The 26,064-nt window shown below is 39.7% G+C and overlaps 1 protein-coding gene across 8 annotated transcripts in view; it reads left to right on the forward strand.

The window, feature by feature from the left end:
- MYO1B (myosin IB) overlaps positions 1–25,373 on the forward strand; it is a 199,208-nt gene extending 173,835 nt beyond the window's left edge. For 5 of the 8 annotated variants that reach the window (NM_001102199.1, XM_059875676.1, XM_005202581.5 and 2 more), the window contains 11 exon segments: positions 2,295–2,363; positions 4,335–4,421; positions 4,686–4,772; positions 6,563–6,649; positions 10,251–10,325; positions 11,924–12,058; positions 14,087–14,193; positions 16,796–16,928; positions 17,562–17,714; positions 19,196–19,323; positions 24,039–25,373. In NM_001102199.1, the coding sequence (NP_001095669.1) occupies positions 2,295–2,363; positions 4,335–4,421; positions 4,686–4,772; positions 6,563–6,649; positions 10,251–10,325; positions 11,924–12,058; positions 14,087–14,193; positions 16,796–16,928; positions 17,562–17,714; positions 19,196–19,323; positions 24,039–24,162 (1,185 nt within the window). In that variant the 3' untranslated portion in view covers positions 24,163–25,373. 8 annotated transcript variants of the gene reach the window in all.
- The last annotated feature ends 691 nt before the right edge of the window (positions 25,374–26,064 follow it).

The following is a 26,064-nucleotide window of genomic DNA, read 5'->3' on the forward strand; positions in this document are numbered from 1 at the left end:
TTCAATTCTACAAATAGTTTTGAAACTCCTCCTCTGCCAGACTCTGAGGGAATAGCAACGTGAACCAAACAACCTGGTTGCTGACCTCATACAGTTTACATCTAGTGAGTGACAATGTGCATTTAAGCAAATAAATAATCAGAACAATGGCAGATTGTAGTAAGTGCTAGGAAGGAAATAGAGAACTGAGATCTAGAATAATGGTGAGACAGATACTACTTTAGATGGGGTGGTCAAGGAAGACCTTCTGGAAGGGGCCATTTCGTCAGAAGAATGAGAAGAAACAGGAACCGATAATAGCAACATAAAGCTTTGGTATCTCCAGATTTTAAAAAAGTCATCATATGTATTCTTAATTCTTGATGCTGAGAATTAGAATGAAAACAAATAATAGCCCAAGCTTTAGAATGTTATTTCTGTTTCAGAATTTTAACTATGGATAAAACTCAGAAACTTTGTGGGGTTGTTTCCAGACTGTACCAATAAAGCTAGTCACACAAATCTTTTGTTTCCCAGTGCATATAAAAGTTATGTTTGTGCCACACTATAATCCATTAGGTGTGCCATGTCATTATATCTTTAAAAGTACATACCTTAATTAAAAAATATTGCTAAAAAATGCTAACCATCATTTGACAACACAGAGTTGCCACAAACCTTCAATTTGTTAAAAAAAAAAATTTTTTTTTAAACTCCAATATCTATGTAATACCTCCATCAGTTATCTATAGTTATACAGGCCAGTGATTTTCCCTTGACCAAGTAAATCAAAGATTTTCTGAATGTCCATTTTCAGTTACTGATTACCTTAAAACCCATAATCTGTGGTATTTCATGGCTCCTTAAGGTGAATTTTAAAGAGAGAGTTATTTTCAAGCCATGTAGGAATTTTAAAAGAAAACATGGAGGTACCAAATGGATGTGAGAAGCAGTGGTCAGGTATTATAGGTACAGTTTGTTCCCTACAGACATGGAGTATCCTTCTGTGTGGAATCCTAGAGGTTTTCCAGCTCCTCATTTGATTGATGGGGAAACTGAGACCAATAAGGGCAGTGACTTGTCCAAGGTCCCAGAAACAAGGTCCTCTGGCTGGGTCCAGAGGGGCTACTTCAGGGTAGTTCTCAGGCCTGGAACGCTTTCCGCGGGCTTGGTGGGGAGCCTTGGACTGGGAGTCCCGTGGCTTCCATTGCCCTTTGTCAGGATCTCTGCCTTTCTCTCTGGCATCGTCTTGTTCTGCTGCTCATACATTGATAACTTCACCCTCCATCTCTTCTGAGCTTCCAGAACATAGCCTAGAGCCCTTGGAGCATCTGTCCCCCCTTAGAGAAAGTGAGCTGGGCAGTCTGCCATTTCCAGGGTCAGAGTCACAGCCTGGCTTCAGTAATTTGTTTGAAAAACTGTGAAACTTCATCCCAGGGACCCACGTTGTAGTGAATATTCCCTACTAAACACAGTCAACACTCACTTTTTCTAGAGTTAGTGTTCTAGCAGCCTCCGCTTTCCAAGACATCAGCTGGGAATTAAGACGGGCCTCCAGCCATTGACCTTGTCTCACTGACCCTTGGGAAGACTCTGACTGGGTTTTGCTTAACCTTGCCCACCTGGATAATCTCTGCTGCATCTGAACCTGCCTTTTGGGCTCGCATTTCTCTGGGACAGACCCTGTTTCTCTTTTCCACTGCTGACTGGTGTCCCCTCTGAGTCCTTGAGTGCAGGGATGCAGTCAGGGTAACATCTACATCTTCATAGTTCTATTCAAGGGCTGGATGTAGAGCACCAGCTCGATAAATAAAGTTTAGTCGATTGATAAACGTTTGCTTCAATTTGTGAGCTGATTTCCCAGCTTGAGGCAGTAAAAGCAGCAAACCTAAAAGGAATGTGGGGTGTCAGAGGCTGACGTAGTCAGTGGCATGGTGAGAAATGGAACCAAGAAGAGCACACGCTCAGAAGTAGGTGCAGAAGTCAGTGTGTATTCATTCCGTGTGTGTTCATCGGTATCTGTTGTGCATTTGACCGTGTGTTATAACAACATGGTGCGGAGAACAGATGTTAAGAGTGGTGGGTCCTGACTCATTTAGACATTAGTTAATTGTATTTACCAGCCTTGAAGCAAACTTTGAATTAATTGTAATAATTTTGGATTCTTGGATATTTTGATTTCTATACTTAATTGGTTGCCAGAAGGAATAAGGGTGATCAAGAGTTCATTGCACTAAGTGAGCTGACTCTTTCTTGGTATGTGTGTTGTGGATATGTAAATAGAACTGCTGATATCTTCCCCTTTCATCCTACAGCAACAGAAGAGGTATCAACAGATAAAGAGCTCTGCCTTGGTAATTCAGTCTTATATCCGGGGTTGGAAGGTGAGTTTGAAAGAAGTGACCCTTACTTATCTGGTGTTTTCACATTCTTTACAAAGGATGATGTCTTCATGCTCACTCTGCAGGGGAGGGCTCCTTGTCTCCTGCCCACCTTGTAAACAGTCAGATAGAAAGAATAAATATTATGGGCCAAGCTGGGGCCCTACAGCACCATGTCTTGGCTGCTTCCTGCTTTCTTTTCAAGATTTGTTCTCTGAGCAGGAAGTCCTTGAAATAATACTGTACATGATGTTGATCTCCTCTCACCTGCTATTTGCAAGGGAAGCGGTAGTCCATGAGGCTGAGTACCTGTGAGTTCTGCCAGACCTGAGCACCCCCAACCCAGTGCCTTCCATACCCTCCCTGTGACAGTCTTACGGGCTGTCCCGTCATGATTGAAAGATCCTAAGCTCTGGTTGTCTTAGTGCACCCACCCCACCTGATTCTAGGTCCTTCCTGCCAAAGCTTGGTTCAGAGTCAGCAAACTGTAGCCCACAAGCCAAACGTAGTCTACTGCCTCTTTTCACACAACCCGAGAGCTAAGAATGGTTTTTATATTTGTATATTATTATTAAATTTAAAAAAAGAGAAGAAGACGATTTCATGACATGTGAAACTTATAGGAAATACAAGTTTCATATAAATATATGCATACCTGAAGTGCAAAGTTCATGTAAAGATAGCTTTATTAGTACACTACGTCCTATACAAGACTGGGCATCTGAACAACAACAGGACATTACTATGCTCTTGTCTGACATCTTGCGTGTGGCTGCTTTAGCGCTACAACAGCAGAGTTGGTAGTTGTGATAGAGAACATATGATCTGCAAAACCAAAAACACATACTATCTGTCCTTCTGCAGATAAAGCTTGCTGATCCCTCCTTGAGTCAAAGGAACTTCAGGGCCTGTTGTTGCCATATTCCTGTTGGGTGATTTTGTGGAGGGGGCTGGATCCAGAGGGACTACTTCAGGGTAGTTCTCAGGCCCAGAGAACTTTCTGGAGGGGGAGCCTTGGACTGGGAGTCCCATGGCTTCCATTGCCCTTTGTCTAGTCCTATGGGCAACCCAAGGACTTGGTATTAATAGTTATACACAGCAATGGCCAAATATAAGTCTGAGCACACAGAGTATGTGAGATTGCTGCCTGCAGGTTTTTCTTTTGACCTTCTACTGAGTACTGGGGTTCAGATGCCCTGTCCAGAGACCAGAGGCGGGACACAAGATTCACCTCCAAACCAGCTGTCCTCCTAGCCCTACCCCGACTAAATCAGTTTCCAGAAATGACTGGAAGGAAGCCACTAGTATTGAACGAGTGAGATAATTTTGTTTTATAACAAGTTTTAACTATCTCTTTTGAATAAAAAGTACAACTACACTTCCATTCCAGACAGTAATAGGAAAAATGATCAAGTGGCTCTTGATGGATCATTGGAGATAGACCCACCATATACACCCATCATGTTCAGAGAACTCTTCCTTCCATCTGAGGCATCCAGTTTATATTGCTATGGTCAGATTTATGGTAAAGAATCTGCCTGCCATGCAGGAGACCTGGGTTCAATCCCTGGGTGGGGAAGATCCTCTGGAGAAGGGAATGGTTATCCACTACAGTATTCTTGCCTGGAGAATCCCCATGGACAGAGGAGCCTGGAGGGCTACATACAGTCCATGGGATCGCAAAGAGTTGGACACCACTGAGTGACTGACACTTTCACTTTCATCAGAGTGTGGGAGGATGCTGTCTGTCTGAGTGGGGCTACACTGTCATGATTGACAATGTCTTCATTTACCTCCTTCTCATGGTCCATTTTGGGCTAATGAGCAACTTTTCCTTTCTTTAAGCTGTTGATTTTTCACTTGAGAATGGGAATTATGACTATGTTTTCAGGTATTTTCTTTCAAGTCACTGGATACACGGGGTTTGCTTTTTGGTTGATTTTCGCTCTTTCTGGATCATTCTGTGTGCTTTAGGCCCGGAAAATCCTGCGGGAACTGAAACATCAGAAGCGCTGTGAGGAAGCCGTCACCACCATTGCAGCATATTGGCACGGCACCCAGGTAGGCCAGAGACCCCCCAGGATAGCAGTGGGTCAAGAGTGACTTGTGAAACAAGGGACCCCCTCATTCGGGTTTCACTGGCTTAAGCTCCTGAGCACGCGTTTGCCTCTTGCTCTTTCCAACATTTTGGTGTGGGGTGGTGGCTCACGCTTTTGTATACTGTTTGATGGTGACCGTGTCTGTCTTCCTCTTTCTCCACTGGGAACCAGCAGTAACCTTTCTTGCCTTAAACTTCTCTGTAAATCCTTTTCAAATGCATCACAGGCGCGAAGGGAACTGAGCCGGCTGAAGGCGGAGGCTAGGAATAAACATGCTATTGCAGTTATTTGGGCTTACTGGCTTGGATCTAAGGTACTTGAAATGCATATCCCATCACTCCCATCCTGGAATCTGCAATAATCAATCCATGTTTCTAGCATCTCAGGGGATGGAGTCCCACGGTTAACAGTGGCGCATGTCCTAGCAGCGAGATTTAATAACCCTGGAGATGTTCATGCCAACAGAGCACGTTAGGAAGCTAACTCTAAGCACGTGTAGGCAAAAAAAAACACTCTAATTGCTTACTAATGAGGTACTAGCGTAGCTGCTCTTTTTTAAAACTCAAATAATGTGCATGTGTAGTTTGGGAGGAGTTTTATTTGTTTGTTTTTTACCCCCTTGATGTGTCCTGGCGGTTTTCTAAAGGTGTTTTAGTATGTGGCGGGGGCATGATGGGAATGTTTAATTAAAATTTGGGTTTTGATTGGTCCTTGTAACATTGATAATAGAAATGCCTTTAATGCATGCTTGGCAAAAATATTAATCCATGAATGAAATTGGTTTTTAGGCTCACTAGAGCCGCTATTGATTATTATAAGCAAAATATTATATGTGAAAAGAATGATCATCTGTGATTTAGCAGAAAGCTATGTTCGTGCAAAACTAGCTGTAATTGCCCCTGAAGAATCCCAGGAATTTCGGCATCAGCTGTTTGTGTTCAGAAACAAAGGCCTCCTGAAATACTCTCACTAATCCCCAGGCAGAGTCGTGGGCTCTGTGAACATTTCACATACCCCAAGGGACGAGCATTTTAGATGTTTTCGTTACTTAGAAAAATCAAAGGTCATCTCTGCTAAAAATGTGAATCCCAGTTAGAAACTCAAATACCAACGTAGTCCTATGTTTTTAAGTCTACCTTGTCAGCGTTATAAACCCATGTTGTGAGAAAAATGAGAAAAGTCAACATTTGCCTGCATAAAGATCATAACTTGCCACAAGCTAACCAAAGTTGTTCGTTTGTGTTTGCCCCTGAACATCTGTGTGCAACCAGCTAGTTCCTTTTATAAACCGAGGGAACCGAATCAGAGGCAGAGGGTCTCTGGACGGTGGATTTCTCCACTGAGTGAACTCATTTCCTCGTCTCAGTACTATGATGTCATGAAACATGAGTGCCTGTCTGTTTTCATCTTTTAAAACACGCCTCAGATTAATTTTTCCCTCAGTTTGATTTTTAAACCTGTGAGTTTTCACTTTTTATCTTGCTTCTATATATGTCACTGTTTGGGGCCCTAGCTAATATTGAATTTTGATACATGTTACTTCTAATTTTCCAACTGCAGAGTTTGGGTGTTTTTTTTTTTTTTTTTTTGGAAGTTCAGAGAAGCAACCTTTATTCCTTCCAGTTTTTTAAATGGTTGTTCACAAGAGTTATGTTTTTATATGTTCAAGTGAATGGACTCGGAATTTCACTGTGTCTTTAGCCCCATGGACTGGCAGCAGAGAGGAGTCCACAGAAATTATTAGGTGCCACTTACAGTTCTGAGGCTTTGATGAGGGAGGGAGTGAGAGAGTGTGGGTGAGGATGTAAGAGGGAAAGAGAACAGGGGAGAGAAAAGGAACGGATTGGAAGGAAGGGGGCAGGCTGGGAGTGTTTCCCTCGGGTCCCACATGCATTGTCCTGCTTGGAGACAGAGTCTCAGTGCCCTGAAAGTACACCAGCCTGACACTGATGCTTTGGATTTAAATAATTGTGCACCATTTCTCTTTCATTCTGAAATCCTGATACATAAATTGGCTCTTCTGTTTGGTGGGGTGTCTTTTTCTGGTCATTTGTGCTATCTGCATTGGGCTGTCTCTTTTATTTACCATCTAAAACATTCTAGGCTCGAAGGGAATTGAAACGCTTGAAGGAGGAGGCTAGGCGTAAGCATGCAGTTGCTGTCATTTGGGCTTACTGGCTTGGACTGAAGGTACTTCCTCAACAACTTCTTTCTGTCCACGGTGACTCGATGTAGCCCTTCTAGCACCTACTAACCCTGACCAAATGATCAATTATGCTTGCTGATGGTCTGCACAATCTTTTACAGTGGCACCTTGCCTAATTTGGTTTCTTTTAGAGAGCAAACCTATACACTAAAATTTTCTGATTTTATTGCAGTGTCTTTCTTTAAGTAATAGGTTTAAAGTAATAGCATATTATTTAACTATAGTAATGTAGCATATTTTATTCTTTGTTATGCAAATTCTATTTAATGTCCTCTTCATGAGGATGAAGTGTGTTTTTTTCCCCATTTGTGATACAGAGTTATAGCAGTTGAGCTAAAAGCTGACCCACTGTCTGCAGTGACCAGGCTGGGGATACTGGGCTTTTGTTTCCCTTTATCCTTCTATTCTGTCCCATTGATGGCTCCTGGAGCAGAGCTTTCTTCAAACTGGCCATCAATCATTCTAATTGTTCAGCATAGAAACCAAAGGGTGTTGCATAAATGTACAGATTTTGACAAGTAAGACCAGCAGTGGATCATTCAGGTTAAAGAGAACTTTAGATTCAAATGCATTCTCATTTAAGGCAGGGTTTATTTCAAAGAGGTTCTTACTGCTTGAGGTAAGGATGCAGGTACCTAAATATGATTAGGCTCTGGAAAACCTTGAGAATGACCTTAGGCAATACAAGGATTTTGTCTTCCTAAGAGTCAATAACTCATCACTGTAGGGAGCTATTCATATTGTCATTGGGGGGATAATTAGGCCCTTTTTTGATATTTGCTCTTCATTCTTTTTACTTTAATACTGTAATAATTCACTTTTTTCTAAATATTTGAATATTATCCAGGAAAGCATTAACTCTGAATCTGAACTGAGTTAGCAGTATCCATAAACTCTGCTTTTAAGAGTCTGTATTTTTCCCTGAAAGTTTAGCCTATAACTTTGAGTAAATTAACTTTTTTATTATAATGAATATTCATCAAATTTTGAAGTAATTAAGAAGTAACTTAAATATGAATTTAAGATGTTCTATTTCAAGAATTGAACAAGTTCTGAAATGACTTTTTTAAAGTCAAAATTGAGGATTTTATTTCCCGTTTTATTCACATTCTAATTTGCATCTAATTTTCATAAAAGGAAAGAACAAACAGCATTGAGTCAGGAGTTTTACTCTCTGTAATTCTCTGTACCAGCAACATCACATTTGTCTTCGGTTTTCTGGATTTAACTAACTGCACATATGATTTTATATTTATTATAATACTTTCATATTAAGAGTGTGTGCTCGCATCATATAAACCAAATTCAGTTTGTAGGTGAATGCTATTTTAGTTAGTTAACTGGCCTTAGTATAGACATAACTGTCTTTTTTCCCCCAGTTTCCACAAAACAGGAGTATTTTAATGTGTTACCATAAAATTATTATAAGATTAAATTTCTTTGAAGTTTAAGAATGTAATAATTTTGTATTTTTATATTTTTAAAAAAAAGTTTTGTTGGTATGAACAGTAGTTTTGCCCTTTTAAAGGATTTGATTCTTGTGGAGTTATTACAAAGTGGACCCTTTTTAAGACCCCTGGGGCCCAGGAAGGGAACCCATTCTGTGTACCGTCTTGTCACCAGGCATCTTCTGTGTGTAGCTGTATTTCAGGAGAAGGGGCCTGTCCTGTATCACAAAGCATGTTGCATTGAGCTCAGTTACAATGACATTCAAGTGTATATAAATGTACAGTCAAGTACATTTCTAAGGATATATTTTCATGAAACCTCACTTTAACTTCTCTGCTTTTGTACATTTTTATAATTTTAGGAGCCAGTTAATGAATATCATTTTTCTTCCTGTTCCTTTTACCCTTGTAAGTTTGAGATTGAAGGGAATCCCCTAGTGGTCTAGATGTTGGGACTTAACACTCTCTGCTGAGGGCCTGGGTTCAATCCCTGGTTGGGGAACTAATATCCCATAAGCCACATGATGAGCCCCCCCCCCAAAAAAAAAATTTTTTTTTTCATTTTTAAAAAAATAAAATAATGAAACATAAACTTTAAAAAATTTTTTTGAAATAGTTATAAACAATATGCTGCATACTAAGTTACTTCAGTAATGTCCTACTCTGTGTGACCCGGTGGACTGTAGCCCACCAGACTCCTCTGTCCATGGGATTCTCCAGGCAAGAATACTGGAGTGGACTGTCATTTCCTTCTCCAGGGGAATCTTCCTGACCCAGGGATTGTGTCAGGAATCCTTATGTCTCCTGCGTTGGCAGGTGAGTTCTTTACCACCAGCAGCACCTGGGAAGCCCCTATAACCAACTCCATGACTACAAGAGAAATGATCATCAGTAATGTGAGATATGAATTAAAGGAAGAACAGCCTACATGGTGTATAAGAGAATTTTTAAACTTTAAAAGTCCATAGGTGTAGAGAATAAGTCTGGTACTCAAATGCCCAGAGGCACCAGACGGGTCACATGAAGGAAGTAACAGATGAAATGTGGGGAAGGAACACAGGCCTCCAGCAGTTTGGAGCAAGCAGCTCTCTTCCAAAGGCTGCTCTGGTTCACTCAGTTCTTGCTGTGTGAGAATGGGGCTTCCTGTTGCTAGATCTTAGAGAATTGTAAGAGAAATCTGCAGTCTGAACACCTATGTCAAAGTCTTAAAGTGCATATAAAATATTTTTCAACAAATTGAATTTGGTTACTTGGTTGCTAGTTTATAGCCCCTAATACAGAAATATTTTGAACATGTGCTGTTAAACCCAGAAAGCTAAGCTATAAGAAAAACATAATGTCTAAATTATTCAAATAGGCAAATATTTTGCCAGATTCTAACTCTCCTATTTATAGCTGGATTATAAACATTTTAAATATTTTCCCCTCAATTATGAAACTTAACTACCATTCATTCATTTGACAGACACCTCAGTTATTTTATTTGTTAGACACTAGCATACAAAGTAAATATGACAATATAGCAGAGAAGAAATAGTAAACTAAAACTAATACGATGTCTTAAGTGCTGTGATTAGTATTAGTAGAAAGTTTGGTGGGAGTAGGAGTGAGAGAAAAATTAATGTAATTAAATGGAAGATAATGATCATTCAAAAGCTTCCTTTTACATTCTTATTTTTAGTCATATGCCCTCCTCAGTATGTAGTACTCAAGTCCTGTCTTCATATGCAAGTCTGTTTGAAACTGCCATATATTTCCTCAGGCATTTCTTGCCTTTTAAGAACAGTTTGAAGTGAAAATTACCTTATGTAATTTTTTCTGAAATGTATTTTGATTTTTGATAGATTTGCAGCTATGCCTGTACAGTGTTTCTCATCAGATCTTCAGGCTGTTTAAAAGCTAGTTAAGAGGATTTAAAACATCAAAACATTCTGGTATTATCTTGCATCTCTTAATTTATTTTCCTCTGACTTAAACCCCACTGTCTCAATATGCTTCAATTACTTTGCTGTATCCAGAAAGACACTTGTGAATTTACTTCTTCCACTTAATTTTTGGTTTTAATAGAGGTGTGTCATCTTTATGGGCATCTGTTGGCCACACACTAACCTCTGTATTCTGCTGCTTCTTTTTAAAGGTACGCAGGGAGTACAGGAAATTCTTCAGAGCCAATGCCGGCAAGAAAATTTATGAATTTACACTGCAGAGAATTGTAAGTTTATATTTTATATGTGGCTAATTAGTATTATTGGGTTAACTAGTTCGTAGCACTAACTCAGTAGTATGTGACTTATCTGGTAACAGTTAAATTCTAATTGTGACATTGACGTTTAATATGACCTTTTTTTATCATCACTCCTAAAGTTCAGGTAAATTGTGTCAGAAAGAGGCCCATTAAAGAATATTAATCAAATATTCTTTTTTTGACAGAGAGAACATACTTTGGGAAAAGTGAACCCAAGAAAGCCAGGTGTCTCAATTCAGGCTACTATGACAAAAGTGCCATAGACTGTGTGGCTTAAACAGTAAATGTTCATTTCTCTGAACAGAAACGTTCATTTCTGCACAGCCTCCAGGGTGCTAGCACGATCTGGGCCTGATGAGGGCCTCTTCCTGGTTTCCTCACATGATAGAAAGAGAAGCAAACTCTTTCCTGTCTCTTCTTATAAGGACACTAATCCTATCTTGGAAGTTCTGCCCTCGTGACCTCATCTCAATCTCATTACCTCCTCAAGGCTCCATCCCCTAATACCATCCCATTGAGGGTTAGGATTTCAGCACAGGAATTTGAGGGGAATGTCAAGATCTTGGCCTGCTAAACTGCCATGAACCACTGCAGAGCAAGGTTGGCAACACAGACTAGTGGGTGGAGGGGTGTGGGAGAGCGAGGCTGTGCCCCTCTCCCAGGATAGATCCTAAAGTTCTCTGTTTTTCTGCGAATAGATGTAGTGCTGAAGAGTGTGAACTCTGGAGCCAGCTTGCTCCACCACTCACAGATTTGAAAGCCTCGTTTTGTCATCTGTACAGTGGGGATAGTAATAGCACTTAACTTGTAGAGTTAGGGTAAGGGTTCAGATGAAGTCACACTGTAAAGCTCCCACAGTGCCTGACCCATGGTAAGTGCTCTAGAGCAGTGCTGTCCAGTAGAACTTTATGCAGTGGCAAAAATGTCCTGGATCTTTGTGGTTCAGTAGAGTAGTCACGGGGAGAAGGCAGTGGCACCCCACTCCAGTACTCTTGCCTGGAAAATCCCATGGAGGGAGGAGCCTGGTAGGCTGCAGTCCATGGGGTCGCTAAGAGTCGGACATGACTGAGCGACTTCACTTTCACTTTTCACTTTCATGCATTGGAGAAGGAAATGGCAACCCACTCCAGTGTTCTTGCCTGGAGAATCCCATGGACGGAGAAGCCTGGTAGGCTGCAGTCCCTGGGGTCGAACAGAGTCGGACACGACTGAAGCGACTTAGCAGCAGCAGCAGCAGCAGCAGTGTAGTCAGGAGCCATGTGTGGCTGCCTGTTATACATTGTAGCTCTCTAGTGTTGACTGGTATTCCTATTGGTGATAATAATAAAATTAGTATTCACATTGGTTACTTTTCTTTTTCCTTAACCATTTGGTGGAGCTCAGATTTCTCAAGCCAGTGAGAATAGTAGAGTAGAGACTTTTCAGAGGAGTTACAAAGTTTTATGGACCAGAACTTGCTAAATTCCACTAAAGACTGGTTTCTTTGAGTCCGGTTTGTATTAGACAGTGTTTTCTTTTTCTGGTGTATTTGACTTACCTGGTATTTTTTGTCAAACCCAACACAGGTGCAAAAATACTTCTTGGAAATGAAAAATAAGGTGCCTTCCTTATCTCCGATAGATAAGAATTGGCCATCGAGACCTTACCTGTTCTTGGATTCTACTCACAAGGAGCTAAAAAGGATTTTCCACTTGTGGAGGGTAAAAACCATCTTTTTCTGTTTTTTCAAAGATGTCTTGCTATCTGTTTTGAGTGTTTGCAAAGGGTAATGTAAAAGCAGGATTTTGAAGTAAGAAGCATGCTTGGCTATCTGTGAGAATTCCCGGCGCCCTCAGTGCTCCTGTGATGTCTCCAGGACTGCATTGTGTTTCCCATCCAGACTAGTTGCTTTCAAGTAGTCCAATTTTTTGTCTTCATCTGTATGTGAAGAAATACTACTGGAAGTAGAAATAATAAAATTCGAATATCTTCATGTGAATAGTAAAGTCTCACAAATTACATGAGTTTACTTTCTACATAGAACTACATAGACATACATGAGAACATACACGTTCTGATGGACTGGGGGGAAAAGCTCTAAATTCACCCAAAAGACATTAAAGAGATTAAAATTTCCTTCCCCCTGGCTCTCTGAGTAAAAGGGAAGCTGAAAATCTATTTGATTTGGCCTTATATTTTAGCTCACTTAATTTTACATGAGCACATAACATGTAATTTAGGTGGTGCTCAGTGTGGACTCTGTGGGGTACTTGTTTGTATAAAGATGGACTTTATTTCAGTAACTTAGTTGGTATGTGGAATGGTACAATTATTTGTCATTTGGATAGAATGAAGTCTTAGGTTGAAGGGCTTGTATTTAGTGAGTGAGCAATTGATGGATACATCTTCCAGGAAACTCTTTCCTGCTCAGTGCTGGGACTTGTTCTTAGCTGAATCATATATATATATATATATATATATATACATACAGAGAGACATTATCACTAGTCAGTGTAATAATTGTTCCCAGCACAGCCTGTGGAATGGAATACTAAGTCCTGTTCTCCTACTTAGTGAGTCAGTTTGGCAAGATTTGCCATTATCTCAAGGTTCACTTCCCCCTTTGAGTCTGATACAGAAACTATTCCAGAAATAATGATGGGAGGTTGTGAATACTAGGCATCTGCTCCGCCTCTCCTTTCCCCTGGCTCCTGAATTTTGCCCTTACCTCCCTTGGTTTGGGGGTGGAGAGAGAGAGGGATGCATTTATTCCAAGGGTGGGCAGTAATGCTGATGATCCTTTATATGGTCATGTGGGTGATTCTCACCCATCTGTGAACTGGATTTCTTAGAAAGTTCATCTAAAGAAACTGGTCCTGCTCCTCATGCCATCCCCCGTCTCCTTTCAGTACAATCTCAGAATCAGTGTGAACGGGAGATTTCTCAGGTCCTATGTCCACATTCGGGCTTCCCTGGTGGCTCAGTAGTAAAGAATCTACCTGTCAATGCAGGAGACTCAGGTTCGATCCCTGGGTTGGGACGATCCCCTGGAGAAGGAAATGGCAACCCACTCCAGTATCCTTGCCTGGGAAATTCCACGGACAGAAAAGTCTGCCAGGTCCATGGAGTCACAAAAGAGTCTGACATGACTGAGCGACAGACAACAAGAAACAACAATGTCCATGTCATGAAATGGTAATGGAGGATTTGGAGCATTGCTTTTCAAACTATAGATCGTAACATATTTGTGAGTCATGAAATCAATTTAGTAGTATTACTATCAGCATTTTGAAATGAAAATAACAGGATACACAACATGTAGACAGGATAAGTGCTGTTTTGTAAAGCTTTTGTGTCAATTGTATATATGTGTGTGTATAAATATGCACGCTGGGCTGTGATGGACCATGTTTTTCTTCCTGTGAGTCTCTGAAAGAGTGTGGATATCCAAGGGCTGACGTAGTGGGAGGAAACGGTACTCCCAGGAGGGCCCAGGCCAGAGAAGTTCTTGTATGTTTTGAAGAAGCATCGCAAGTTCTGCAACACAAATAGTAGTTTTTATGACATTTTCCAAGACCAAACTTTTAAAACTCAAGAAGGAAAAATTCTCTTGACCTTTTAATGAATATCTCATACACGTTTACTCTTATTTTTAACTGCTGTTAAATTGGTTTAGCATATTTAAGGATGAGTAATGATTTACTTATATAAGTGATGTCTTTTTTTCTTCTTCTTTTCATATCTCACAGTGTAAAAAATACAGGGACCAATTCACAGACCAACAGAAACTTATCTATGAAGAGAAGCTAGAAGCCAGTGAACTCTTCAAAGACAAGAAGGCTTTATATCCATCTAGGTATTATGATTTTACTTTACCCGTAAAAATCAATATTTTTAAAAAGTTTCTCAAATGTACTTGTAGGCATTTTCTAGTGGGATTTGATTTTAGTGACACACAGATTTTTAATTTCATGAATTATTTTGAGCTTGGCTGGATATGTTGTTCAGTGGCTCAGTTGTGTCTGACTCTTTGTGACCCGATGGACTGCAGCACACCAGGCTTCCCTGTCCTTCACTATCTCCCGGAGCTTGCTCAAAATCAAGTCCATTGAGTCGGTGATGTCATCCAACCATCTCATCCTCTGTCGTCCCCTTCTCCTCCTGCCCCCAATCCCTCCCAGCATCAGAGTCTTTTCCAGTGAGTCAGCTCATCACACCAGGTGGCCAAAGTATTGGAGCTTCAGCTTTAGCATCAGTTCTTCAAGTGAATATTCAGCTTTGATTTCCTTTAAGATTGACTCGTTTAATCTCCTTGCAGTCCAAGGTACTCTGAAAAGTCTGAATATGAATGTAACACATTTGACCAAGAGCTTTCATACTTAGCATACTTAGAGAAACAAGATCACATGTGTTGGTTTTACTCCCTTAGCATTATCCTAAACACTTCCTAAATAATTAGAAGTTGTCATTTAAAATGAAAATTGTCTAGGCTAATAAGAGATTTACTTGGTAAATTCCTATTTGTTTTCCATTGGTTTCAGAGACTAGCTGGTTTCTGTTGACAATCTACTGTAATCACCATTCCAATCTTCCCACTTTAACAATTTGGGTCAGAATCTCCTTTGTAAAATAAATGAAGAATGAGCCAATCTGTCACTTTCTAGCGTTGCCTGGACAGTGGCCTATATTGACCTTTGGTCAGCTAACTCATTGCCTCCGACTTCACTGGCCTCTGCAGTAATTTCAGTTCCTTTATTGTAGACATCAAGTACTCAGTAAAAGAAGGAAAACCAACTGCAAGTTTGCCAAGTGAAGTTCTTGGTAAAAACTGCTTTATCTGAATGTTCTTACATCTCCCAAGGTCATCATTCCCGTCCCTCCCCCCACCACCCCAGAATTCCTATCCCTTTTGCATCTGGTATTTATAAAAAAAGTAGATTGTACAACTTCAAGCCAAATCTATAACAACTTCTAGCTTTTTCCAAAAAAATGTCTTAGAAATAAAATGCATTATATGCTAAGTATATTCACATGGACTGCATGTGGTATGTGTGCAGGTATGTTCTCTATGTCTACCTGTATTTGAAAGCTGTTCTTCTTAAAGGATTAAATAAAAGTAAGTTGCCAAACTCATTTGCTTTAGATATTTTAGTAGCACAGCTTACTTGGTTAGCTGATTTGGCTGCTTGAGGGGGCATACACTCCCCTCAGTCAAACACAGTGCCTAAAACCAATGGTATTCAAAGTGCCTGCTGTATAAAGCATATTCAAACAGGTAAACTGTCTGTATGCTTTCCTCTCCGACTTAATTCATTCAGCATTTTCTTTATGTATCTTTAAATTGTAGAGTAACCTTCTTAATTAACATTCCCTGTGGATGACTCCTTAGAAACTGGAAGGAGGGGGAAAAAAAACATTTTTGAAGAAACAAATTTCCAATACTATTAGCACTTTGTATTATTAAAAACATGTTAGAGTATGAACAACCACCCAAAAATGTTAATATCAAGCCAAGGCCTTTGGGTAGTTTTACTAGTTTTCAGGGACGGTGGCGTGCTGAGCCTCCAGCATTAATTGAGGTGGAATCATGTACGCGCCCACTCCTGTGTGAAGCGGCTGCTCTTAGGGTGCTGGCCTTTCCTATCCTGGAGCTGTGAAACCCTGACCGCCTACGTGGATTTTCTGCCCTGATCCTCCACCCACAATGCAAGCATTTTAAGTTGCATTTGCAAATTGCCAGAACTTTATAGCTCAAAGTGAAGCTGTGGTTTTTTCTTGGCGTCTTTGAAGAAGTCATCCCACAAGTCTTTAGGAAAAGAAATCTTGATGTTGGGTGCATGATCGTGCCTCTTGCAAGAAGTAGTTTGTTTGGAAGAAAACTGCTCCGATTCTGAATGTTTACCTTAGCCACTTGTGTCCATTTAGGGGCATATCCTAAGAGGAGAGGCCAATTTTCCTTTCACATATGGCCGGCTTAGAGCCAGAGTTATATGGTAATGTTAAGTGCTCCAAAGTTTTCTTCTAAAGTGGTTGCTCTGGATCTGTTCTACCCCCTAGAAGGCCTGTCGCTTTTCTTACTCTTTGTGAGAAAATGAAAATTTTCTTTGGGGCAGGAGATGATAATGATCTGTGCCCTCTTTATCATTGCTCTGTACTGTTTAAAGGCGTTAATGAATCCTGTGTAGGCAGCTGTTAACTTTATATTAACAGACTGGAAGAAATTGCCTCTTCCTTCCCATGAGGCCATGCACCTGGGTCTTGACTGTCCTTCTTGGGACAGATTTCTGTCTTGGTTGTTCCATGTGATGAGATTTTTACCAAAGTCTTCCCAACCAAATGCCATGGTCACATCAAAAATGTAATGAAGTTTGAATTTCAGAATCAACCAACTCGTTACCTTTTTCTAGTAGTACTTCCATCTGAAACCATTTCTAATGTGAGGAACTTTTTTCCTTCAGTGTTGGGCAGCCATTCCAAGGGCCTTACCTGGAAATCAACAAGAATCCGAAGTATAAGAAACTCAAAGATGCCATTGAAGAAAAGATTATCATTGCTGAGGTTGTGAACAAAATTAACCGTGCTAATGGGAAGGTAAGAATGCTAACCCTGGAGACCTGTAATGACAGTTGTTTCAATTGGGACAGTTTTCTGAATGTTAAAATCTGCATTGTAGAAAGACTCAGACAGAAAACAAACACTGTTATCAAAAGGGAAAGGGGCGAGGAGGGATACATTAAGAATATAGGGTTAACAGATACACACTACTTTATATAATATAGATAAACAGCAAATTCCTACTGTAAGGAACTATATTCAATGTCTTGTAATAATCTATAATGGGAAAGAATCTGAAAAGAAATATGTACACAGAGTGTATGTATAACTGGATCACTTTGCTGTATGTTTGAAACTAACACATTATAAATCAGCTATACATCAAAAATTTTTTTGCATTTCATATTCTCTGCAGAGTTACTGTGAAGGAAGCTATTTTCTTTCGCCTTTAAGCTTAGGTGGAATTTTGCTCATTCTCTGAAATTTTTGCAAATTGAAATAGATTGTCTATGTTCTTTAGTGTGTTTTCAGTTTACATAGGTGTGCAGGCTGAAAAATACTATTATGAGATGTGCATTTCTACAAATAACTAATGCCTGAAACACATGGACAATTTGGGGATGTTTTTGATCTTCGGTTTTATATCCTTTTTTGTTTCGTTTCTCGTAGAGTACATCCCGTATTTTCCTCTTAACAAATAATAATCTGCTTCTTGCTGATCAAAAGTCTGGACAGATCAAGTCAGAGGTTCCCCTGGTGGATGTAACCAAAGTATCCATGAGCTCACAAAATGATGGCTTCTTTGCCATCCACCTCAAAGAGGTAAAGCTTCAACTATTGATTTGACTGAAAGATTTCTGCATTGGTCCAATCTCTCAGCCATTGATTTAAGATTTTCCACATGCCTGTTACTTGAAGAATATATATCCTTCTTACTGATCTGCAAAATTGGGCTATATTCACTCTTACATAAAATCTCAGGCTTTGTTTTTCAGTAACTAAATAAGATTAATGACTCTTATTGACTTGTTCACTTGAATTCTCATTTCATTGAGTAGCTTTTTGTTTACACCCAGTGTTATGTGCATTATTTTGAGATAATGCCTAGAAATATCAAGACATTTAAAATTTTGCTTCCTTCTATTGTTTCTTGTATCTCCTAAATTGGTAAATGTCTTTTTGTCCCTACTTAATTTGGGGGTTTTTTAATTAAAGGATGCAACTATAGTAAAACAATGCCTAATAATTTTGACCTGAAGATTTTTTGATGTCAGCTTAACCAGGACCGCCTGGCTTGAATTGAGCAGTTAAAGTGTAGACTCTGGCATTGGTGCCATTAACTTTACAGTGACTTTGGCCAAGGTATTTAAACTTTAATATGCCTACCTAATTTTTCTTCTCTTAAAATAGGAAAAATATTAGTACCTACTTAATAGTGTTGTTATAAGGGTTGAATGGAACTATGTAAAGTGCTTAGCATAGTACATGTCACATAATAGTCACTGAATAAACAGATGTCAGTAAATATTAACATATATAGAGACATATACTTAGCTAATAGATAGTAGTCTATCTAACTGATTTTGAACTTAAAAAAAAAAACCCATAAGCTTTGTTCAGCCTGTTTTCCCCACTGTGGATTTTAACCTAAGGGAGCATATTATTTCATCGGTGATTATGAACCTCGATTATATATTAAAATATGCTGGTGCACAGGCCGTTTCCCCAGTCCAACCAAATCAGAGTTTCTTGGAATGGGGCACAAGCACCCTATTTTCCAAAAGCTCCCCAGGTGAGCCCCTTGTGCAGCTGAGGTTGAGCCTCTGCCCTAGAATATTTGTTGCAAGCGTTGTTGCTGCTGTTCTTATTTTTTTAACCAAATCATGGAGGAGCTTTTAGAACAGCACTTTCAGGATGAGTTGTAGGTTAGGCCAGTGAGTGTTCCAACCTGAGCGAGCAAACAGATCACACATGAGCCTCGCTGTGGAAGCATCTGCCATAAGCCTTTGATCAGGCCTGACTCAGCATCTGCTTTTCCAACAAGCTCCCAGGTGGTGCTGGTGGTACTTCTGGTCCATCGACCAGCTTGGGGTGACAAGGGCTTAGGTGACCTTACTAAAGTGCTCTGAGCAAGTTGGAAGAAACGATGACTGCTCTTGTCATCATTGTTGATTCGGAAGACTTGACACCAGTAGCTGATGTTTTAAAGAGACTGTCAATGTGTTTTCAGCCAAACCTGTAAACACATACTTCCCGAGCTGTCTTTAATTACAATTAGCCTGACTCTTGGTTTGTTCTTTCAGGGCTGTGAAGCAGCTAGTAAGGGAGACTTTCTCTTCAGCAGTGATCACCTGATTGAAATGGCCACCAAGCTCTATCGGACGACTCTCAGCCAAACCAAACAGAAGCTCAATATTGAAATTTCTGATGAGTATGTTTATGAATTTTTTGAATATGTCTTTTCAGTTTCAGCTTTATTGTTTGAGTTGAGGGACCTGGTCTCATTCATTTTTACAGCTACTACTTATTGAGCCGAGTATGTGTTCGACATGTGTTCTAGGTGATGGATGGGCCGCGAGTGACACTGACCAAGTATCCACGTTCACATGCCTGACATCCTAATAGAGGACACAGATATGCACAAATGAAATAATAAATAGGTGGCGTGACTTTGGTTAGTAATAAATGCTGGCAGAGGAAAGAAAAGCAGATTAAAGGTCAGAAGATGTTATTTTTGATAGGGAGACCAGGGAGGCCACTTTGATGCGGTGGCATTTGAATTGAAACTGGAATCCAGGGAGACGCCTTCCAGGAGAGGCAGCAGGTGCAGAGGCCCTGAAGCAGGAGTGGACATTGTTAGAGCAAAATAGGCAGTAGGGGAAGACCCTGGAGCAAGAGGCAGGGTCTGTGTAGAGCCTAGAGTTGAGATTTTACTGAGGATGATGGAAAGCCACTATAGGTTTTGAGCAAGAATGTGACATAATTAGATTTATGGTTCTCAAAGATCTCTCTGCCTGCAGTGTGGAGAATAACTGTAGGGAGGCAAGAGTGAAAGCAGAGGAAATAGGAGCTTCTCCGAGCTGTCGGGTAAGGATGACGAGGCTTAGGCAGGGGTGTGAGTGGGAGGCTGTGAAAAGTAGTCAGGTTCTGAATGTAATTTGAAGGAAAACAAGAGAACTTATTAACAGATTGGGTGTTAGGTTTCGGGCATGAGCCCAAAATGGTACCATTTACTGCAGTAGTTGACACTGAAGAATGAGGGGTTTGGGGGTGGGGGGAAGTCAAGAGTGCCATTTGGGAATGTGTTAGGTATTTGATATACCTTTTTCTCCATACAAAGTAGAGTTATGAAATAAGCATTCTGGGTTGACAAGGGTTCACTAGTGTTAAGACTGCTGTGAATCTGAAATCTGCTCTTTTGGCTTCACATTAGGGCTCTAGTTATAGAGACCTGTTATTTGCATACAGGTTGGAGCATCCCTCCCTTTATTAAATCTGTCAGTATGAGATCACTGGATTGAATTTTAGTTACTATATGGATTGATACTTAATTGATTACTTTTCAATAGATTGTTTATTGTCTATATATATACTTTCTTGGACATGGAGTAAAATTTGCATCACCATATTGCATAGGAAATGATTTTATTTTCTAATTAAGATTTTGCCTGCCTGTTTTATTTCAACTCTTTTTAAAAGTTTCTCTAAAATAAGTTCATATCCATTCCTGTCCCTTTGTAAGCCACACCAGCTCTCCTTGATATACTAGGTTTGACAGAACCTTAGGTCCACTGTCTGTTCTCATTGTACACTAGGAATGGTATTTAGATGGGGATAGAGGGTGAGGGGTGGTAATTGACTTTTATGTATACCCTATATTGGAAATTGCAATTTAAACAAAATAACTTTCCTTGTTATCAAGTCCTTTCTCATAAAGACTTAGGAGAAAAGATATGGACCAGTTGGGTTCTCATCAATTAAAATGTTAACCTGTTAGGGTTGTTAGATCTTTAAACTCTTAGTTGAAATATTTCATAACTCAGGAAGCTGGGCTCCTGTTGTAGTGGGACTGGTCTTCCCACACCTCCTGGAAAGATTCTTTGTGTTCAGATGCAGAAGCTTCTTGGTATATGGATGAAGTAGCTTCACATGTGGTTTACTATGTTAATCAGATCAGATCAGTCGCTCAGTCGTGTCCGACTCTTTGCGACCCCATGAATCGCAGCACGCCAGGCCTCCCTGTCCATAAGGCCATCTTTACAGAGAAAACCACACCAACATCCAGGCCACTAAGGATTGCTGCTTTTAGCGCTTCCCAGACTGGCATTCTGAGAACACTGCCTTGGCAGGATGTTAGTAGTGATGTGTTGTGAAGAGGTGAACTGTCCTTCACGACAGCGCTTCCCAGAGCTTCTGCAGTCTTGTTGTGCATGGTGACTCTCCTGAGGCGCCCTGTGGGGGTGCAGCATGCTGTGTCAAGCACAGAACCCCAGCAGCAACTCTCACAGTTTGTCTTTGAGGCATTTGATCTCAGAACACGACTTCCAGGTGAAAGGGACCCTGCTTGTCACAGAAGGGGTGGGGGTGATGTTCTAAGTGTGTAAGTTTTCAGTAAACATGCTTGTCTGAGCGAAGATTCAGTGTGGCCATGTGAAGAAAACAAACATTCAGTAGCATTATAAACTAGACCAGAACACCTTTCCTTCTCCTATTCCTAATTACTGGTCGGTCTCATAAAAAGAAAATAGCTGATGGCACCTTGCGTAGCACCACAGTCCCTCCCTAGGCAGCCCAGGAATCCACGTGGCAGAACAAGGCTCCCATGTAGCCTCTGCTTCATAACCTCTGGGAGTTCTTAAGCAGCTTTTTTGGTGAGCATTTTAAATTTATATACTTTTTTGGTGAGCATTTTAAATTTAAACAAAATTTTACAGAGTCATGGACAAGCATGCCCATGATGTCTTTTTGTGGACTATACAGACCAGTGTTGTAAACAGCATGCATTTCAGTGACCAAAACCTCCCTTAGTGCATCCTTTTTAGAAATAGAAGTAGATATTCTAACAAACCCAATCTCCATAATCATTGTAGATAAACTGGATGTCAGCTTACAGGAGGAAAGCCAAAGGCCTGCTTCCTCCTTAGAGCAGTTTTAACCAGCATGTGTAGACATGAGAATTAAATTCATTGAGAGACTCGACTGCCTTGTGATCCCCAGTCCTTAAATTCCCAAACTATTCAATCTATAAATAGATTACATTTTAAGGATAACATTAAACAAGATCTATAGTTCTTCTAAAAATGAATCTGCAATGTTGAAAACTAAAGTGATTTTTTTGTATTAAATACTTTAAATATATGTATATATGCATACATACATGTAATACACACATACATGTGTATCCTTTAAGTTATACAGTTGTTTTTCTGAATATTTTAAATGCAAACAACTAACCTGTCTCAGTCTGCTGTGACATTGTGAGTGGTTTTGATGCTGTGAAATCATGCATCTGACATGATTCTTTGCTGGAGGATGGTATGTCTTCACTGTGGGCTAGGCTTCAGTTTTCTCTTCTGTGAAAGACAGATAATAGTACCCTTACCTCATAGGACTGTTTTAAAGTTGAGTTAATATGTGTAACTTAGTAAGAACAGTGTGGTGCGTGGTAAACACTTGGTAAGGTTTAGCTACTGTTATTTCTGGAGTGAATCATGGGCATGAATTGCGGACATGCAGACAGCTGGTATATGCTTAAGTTAATGGGAAAAGAACTTCTCTCTACATTTATTACACTACAGATTGTCTTTAAAAATTAAAATGTAAATATATTTGATCTTTTAAATGTATGTATTTGTGTTAAACTTGAAAGATTTTGTTTTCTCTCTGAGGCACATAGATTTAAGTGTGCATGCTAGAGAGAGATCGCAGGTGAATTTGGAACTAGAGCTGCCTTTTTAGTGCTTTCAAGTTGAAAAGAAACAGCCCATCTAAAGCTCAGATGTACCACCGATGAGTACAAGCTTACGTGTCACATTTCACTCCAGTGCATAAAGTTTGCGAAACATGGGCTCTTTAGACCTTGAAGCAGAGACTGACGTGTACAGAGCAGAGCTATCGTGGGTGCCAGTGAACATGTGACCTACCACATGCTTTTTAGACTGACTCATTTAATTATACACCAGTAACTCAGAAACAGTTCCCTGAGAAACACACTGAAAACATGGTAATGCTATACTGATTCTGATGGTAGAGAGAAAAGAGCTGGGAAAGCCTGGGTTCCAGGACAGCCACGCTGCCCGTATGCCTCCCTGGTGATGCCTCAGAGACCTCATTTCGTACCTGCAGTGCCTGTTCCTCACAGCACCCAGCCCAGGGGGAAGCCAGTCATATGTCTCTTGTAGGAAGCTGTGACAAGTAGTCTTGTGGGCAAATGCCTGACTGCTCTTGGGCTGTGAAAGGAAAGATTTGAACTAAAATACCGTTTCCCACAGTGTACTGCTTGTACCACTGGTAGGATAAGAGGTGTCTTTAGGTGTACATGATAGATTGTTAAATTTTTATAGTGACATATGTGTGTGTATACATATATTTAAATGGATATTAAAAATATAACTGGCAGATCAGACTTATGATTTCATCATTTTTATTCTGTAGGTCATAGCTATTTTAAAACACAGTTATTTAGTGTATAGATATAAAAAAAGTAGTGTAGGAAGTGTGTAAATATCCAATATTTGGAAACCATAGTCTGGAGTGTCTCTGGACCTGTTCTCTGTTATTTCTGCATTTCATTTTCTCAATTTGTTGATAATTTTACTATTTTTGCTATGCAGAAGTGGATAAAAATGGGGAAAATAGCATGTTTGTCTTTCTATTAATATTCCAAATGTGGATATTCATAGCCCTTCTTACTGGATAGGAGTATGATGAGCTAATGAACTTGGTTTACTTAGGGCTAAATGGTGGCCTTTGGAAGCAAAAGGCAATGTAATGCCTGGGGGTATAATCCTCTGGGCTGGAAGGGCTGATGGAAAGGGGAATACTTGTCAAGGTAAATATCCATTAAAAAACAAAGGCTAGTGTTCATGTAATCATCAGCTGTTCTGTGTGTACTTTTCTTTAGTTTGTCTTATTGTTTCCTCCTAGGTTCCTGGTGCAGTTCAGGCAGGACAAAGTGTGCGTGAAGTTTATTCAGGGCAACCAGAAAAACGGGAGTGTCCCAACGTGCAAGCGAAAAAACAACCGCCTCCTTGAAGTTGCTGTCCCTTAACTGGCGCCTCCTCTCTGCTTCCATGGACTCGTTTCTTTGTAACAGTGCAATTTGGTTTTGTTTTGTTTGGAGTTCATTGTATGTTGGGGAATTGCCAAAGGTTAATACTGTTAGAGTCCCTTGGCAAAATAAAAATATTTGACTAATCAATTCTTATTATTGGAATAGTTTTAACCCTTAAAGTACACATGCTGCCCTGGGACGGAATTGTAGACGCTAACAGTATCTCCGCCATGTCATGTGTGTTCTTTGTTTAGTCATCATGTTAGATTTGTGTGCCCTAATGCAACATATTACTCATAAATCATTAATACATCTAAGTGTAGGAAACGGTCTTAAAAGATAGTGCATCCATTCGTCACCTATTTATTGAATGCCTACTCTGTGCTAGGCACTGTACTAGGCGATACAAAAACTTATTAGTAGGCTCCCCCCTTTTTTTTCCCCTTAAGGCCATTGTGTTCTGGCTGGTTTGTGCTGGCTTTACCAGAGCTAAGAGAGTTTGAAAATGCTGAGACGAGAACAGTTACTGGCGATAATGGACAGCGTTCATTAGGAACCCTGTAGGATGGTCTTTAACAATATATACTTCAAGAAGGGCTGGTCCTAGGAAGTAGAAATATATGACTGAGTAAAAATGCCTCTACATGTGGTTTCTGTTTGAAAAGAGAAAACTGACATTTGAACAGGACTTTTAATTTGTTCACATCTCTTATCATTGCTTTTAAAACAGTAAGAAAGAGTAATTCTTATTTTAGAAAAAGTAACAGAAGCAGTCCAGCAAAGTTATATATTCCTTTTTCTGATAAGCATCATATATGATCCTAGATATGCTAATACCTGCAGAGTGTTGTTTTCATCCAGATTTGAGTATCTGTTTTAAACATCTAATAAAGGGAAGGACTTAAAGCCTTTCAGATGGTGGTAAGCATTCTCTATGATATGCAGTAAACATCTGAGATCTTTTTTGAAAGTTTTATTTGTAATATACATTTTGTATGAGAGAAGTGATTAGTACAGGGTGCATATTTTAGTCAAGGATCAAAATGATGTGTGTTAATTTGCAGGACTATTTTTACCCCAAAATTTATAGTTAGGATTCATTTTGGAAATCACATTTTAAACTTTGGAATCAAAATTGTTTCCTATTTGGGAGGATAATGTATATACATTGGTATGTTAAATAATAAAACTGTTCTAATTTGGTGCCATTCCTGGATCACAATTGTATTTTTGTATTTCAAGCTATTTTCTTAAGTTGTGTGTCAATGTATTATCGCACGGAAAGGCTTTACAATCCAAACATTACATGTTCTCTGTGTAATTGAATTTCACTTACCTTTTATAAACCAGAAGCAGTCATTGAAACTATTTTTCTGGGGATTTTCTTTTAACTTTTGTACTTAAAAAAGTTGTTGCTGTAAAAAAATCCTCAAAAGCCTTTGTGCTTATTGGTTCAAGTAGAAGATATAATTGCTTTCTTTTAGTCTTTTCCAACATGTATCTAAAGTGGTAGATTGATGATTCCTGAAATAGGTGAGTAGAAATTTGGAACTGAGAGGTGGGTTTTTTTTTTTTAATGCTTTAAAAAATATGTGATACATTCCCATTGTTTGACATAAAAAGAAGTATGAAAAGACATATAACACAGATTTTCCATCCCATCATTTGCTCAGTTCCTATGCCTTCCTGAAAAGTTAACTATAGTTTTCAGTTGGTTTTGCTTTACTTTGTTGTTAAGTTGCTAAGTCGTGTCCAGCTCTTTGCAACCCCATGGACTGCTGCACACCAGGCTCCTCTGTCCTTCACTATCTCCCGGAGTTTGCTCACATTGCTGTCCATTGAGTCGGTGGTGCTATCTATCTCTCACCCTTTGCTCCTCTCGTCTGCTTTTGCCTTCAG

This window comes from Bos taurus, chromosome 2 (assembly GCF_002263795.3).
Source record: "Bos taurus isolate L1 Dominette 01449 registration number 42190680 breed Hereford chromosome 2, ARS-UCD2.0, whole genome shotgun sequence".
Classification (NCBI taxonomy): Eukaryota; Metazoa; Chordata; class Mammalia; order Artiodactyla; family Bovidae; genus Bos; species Bos taurus.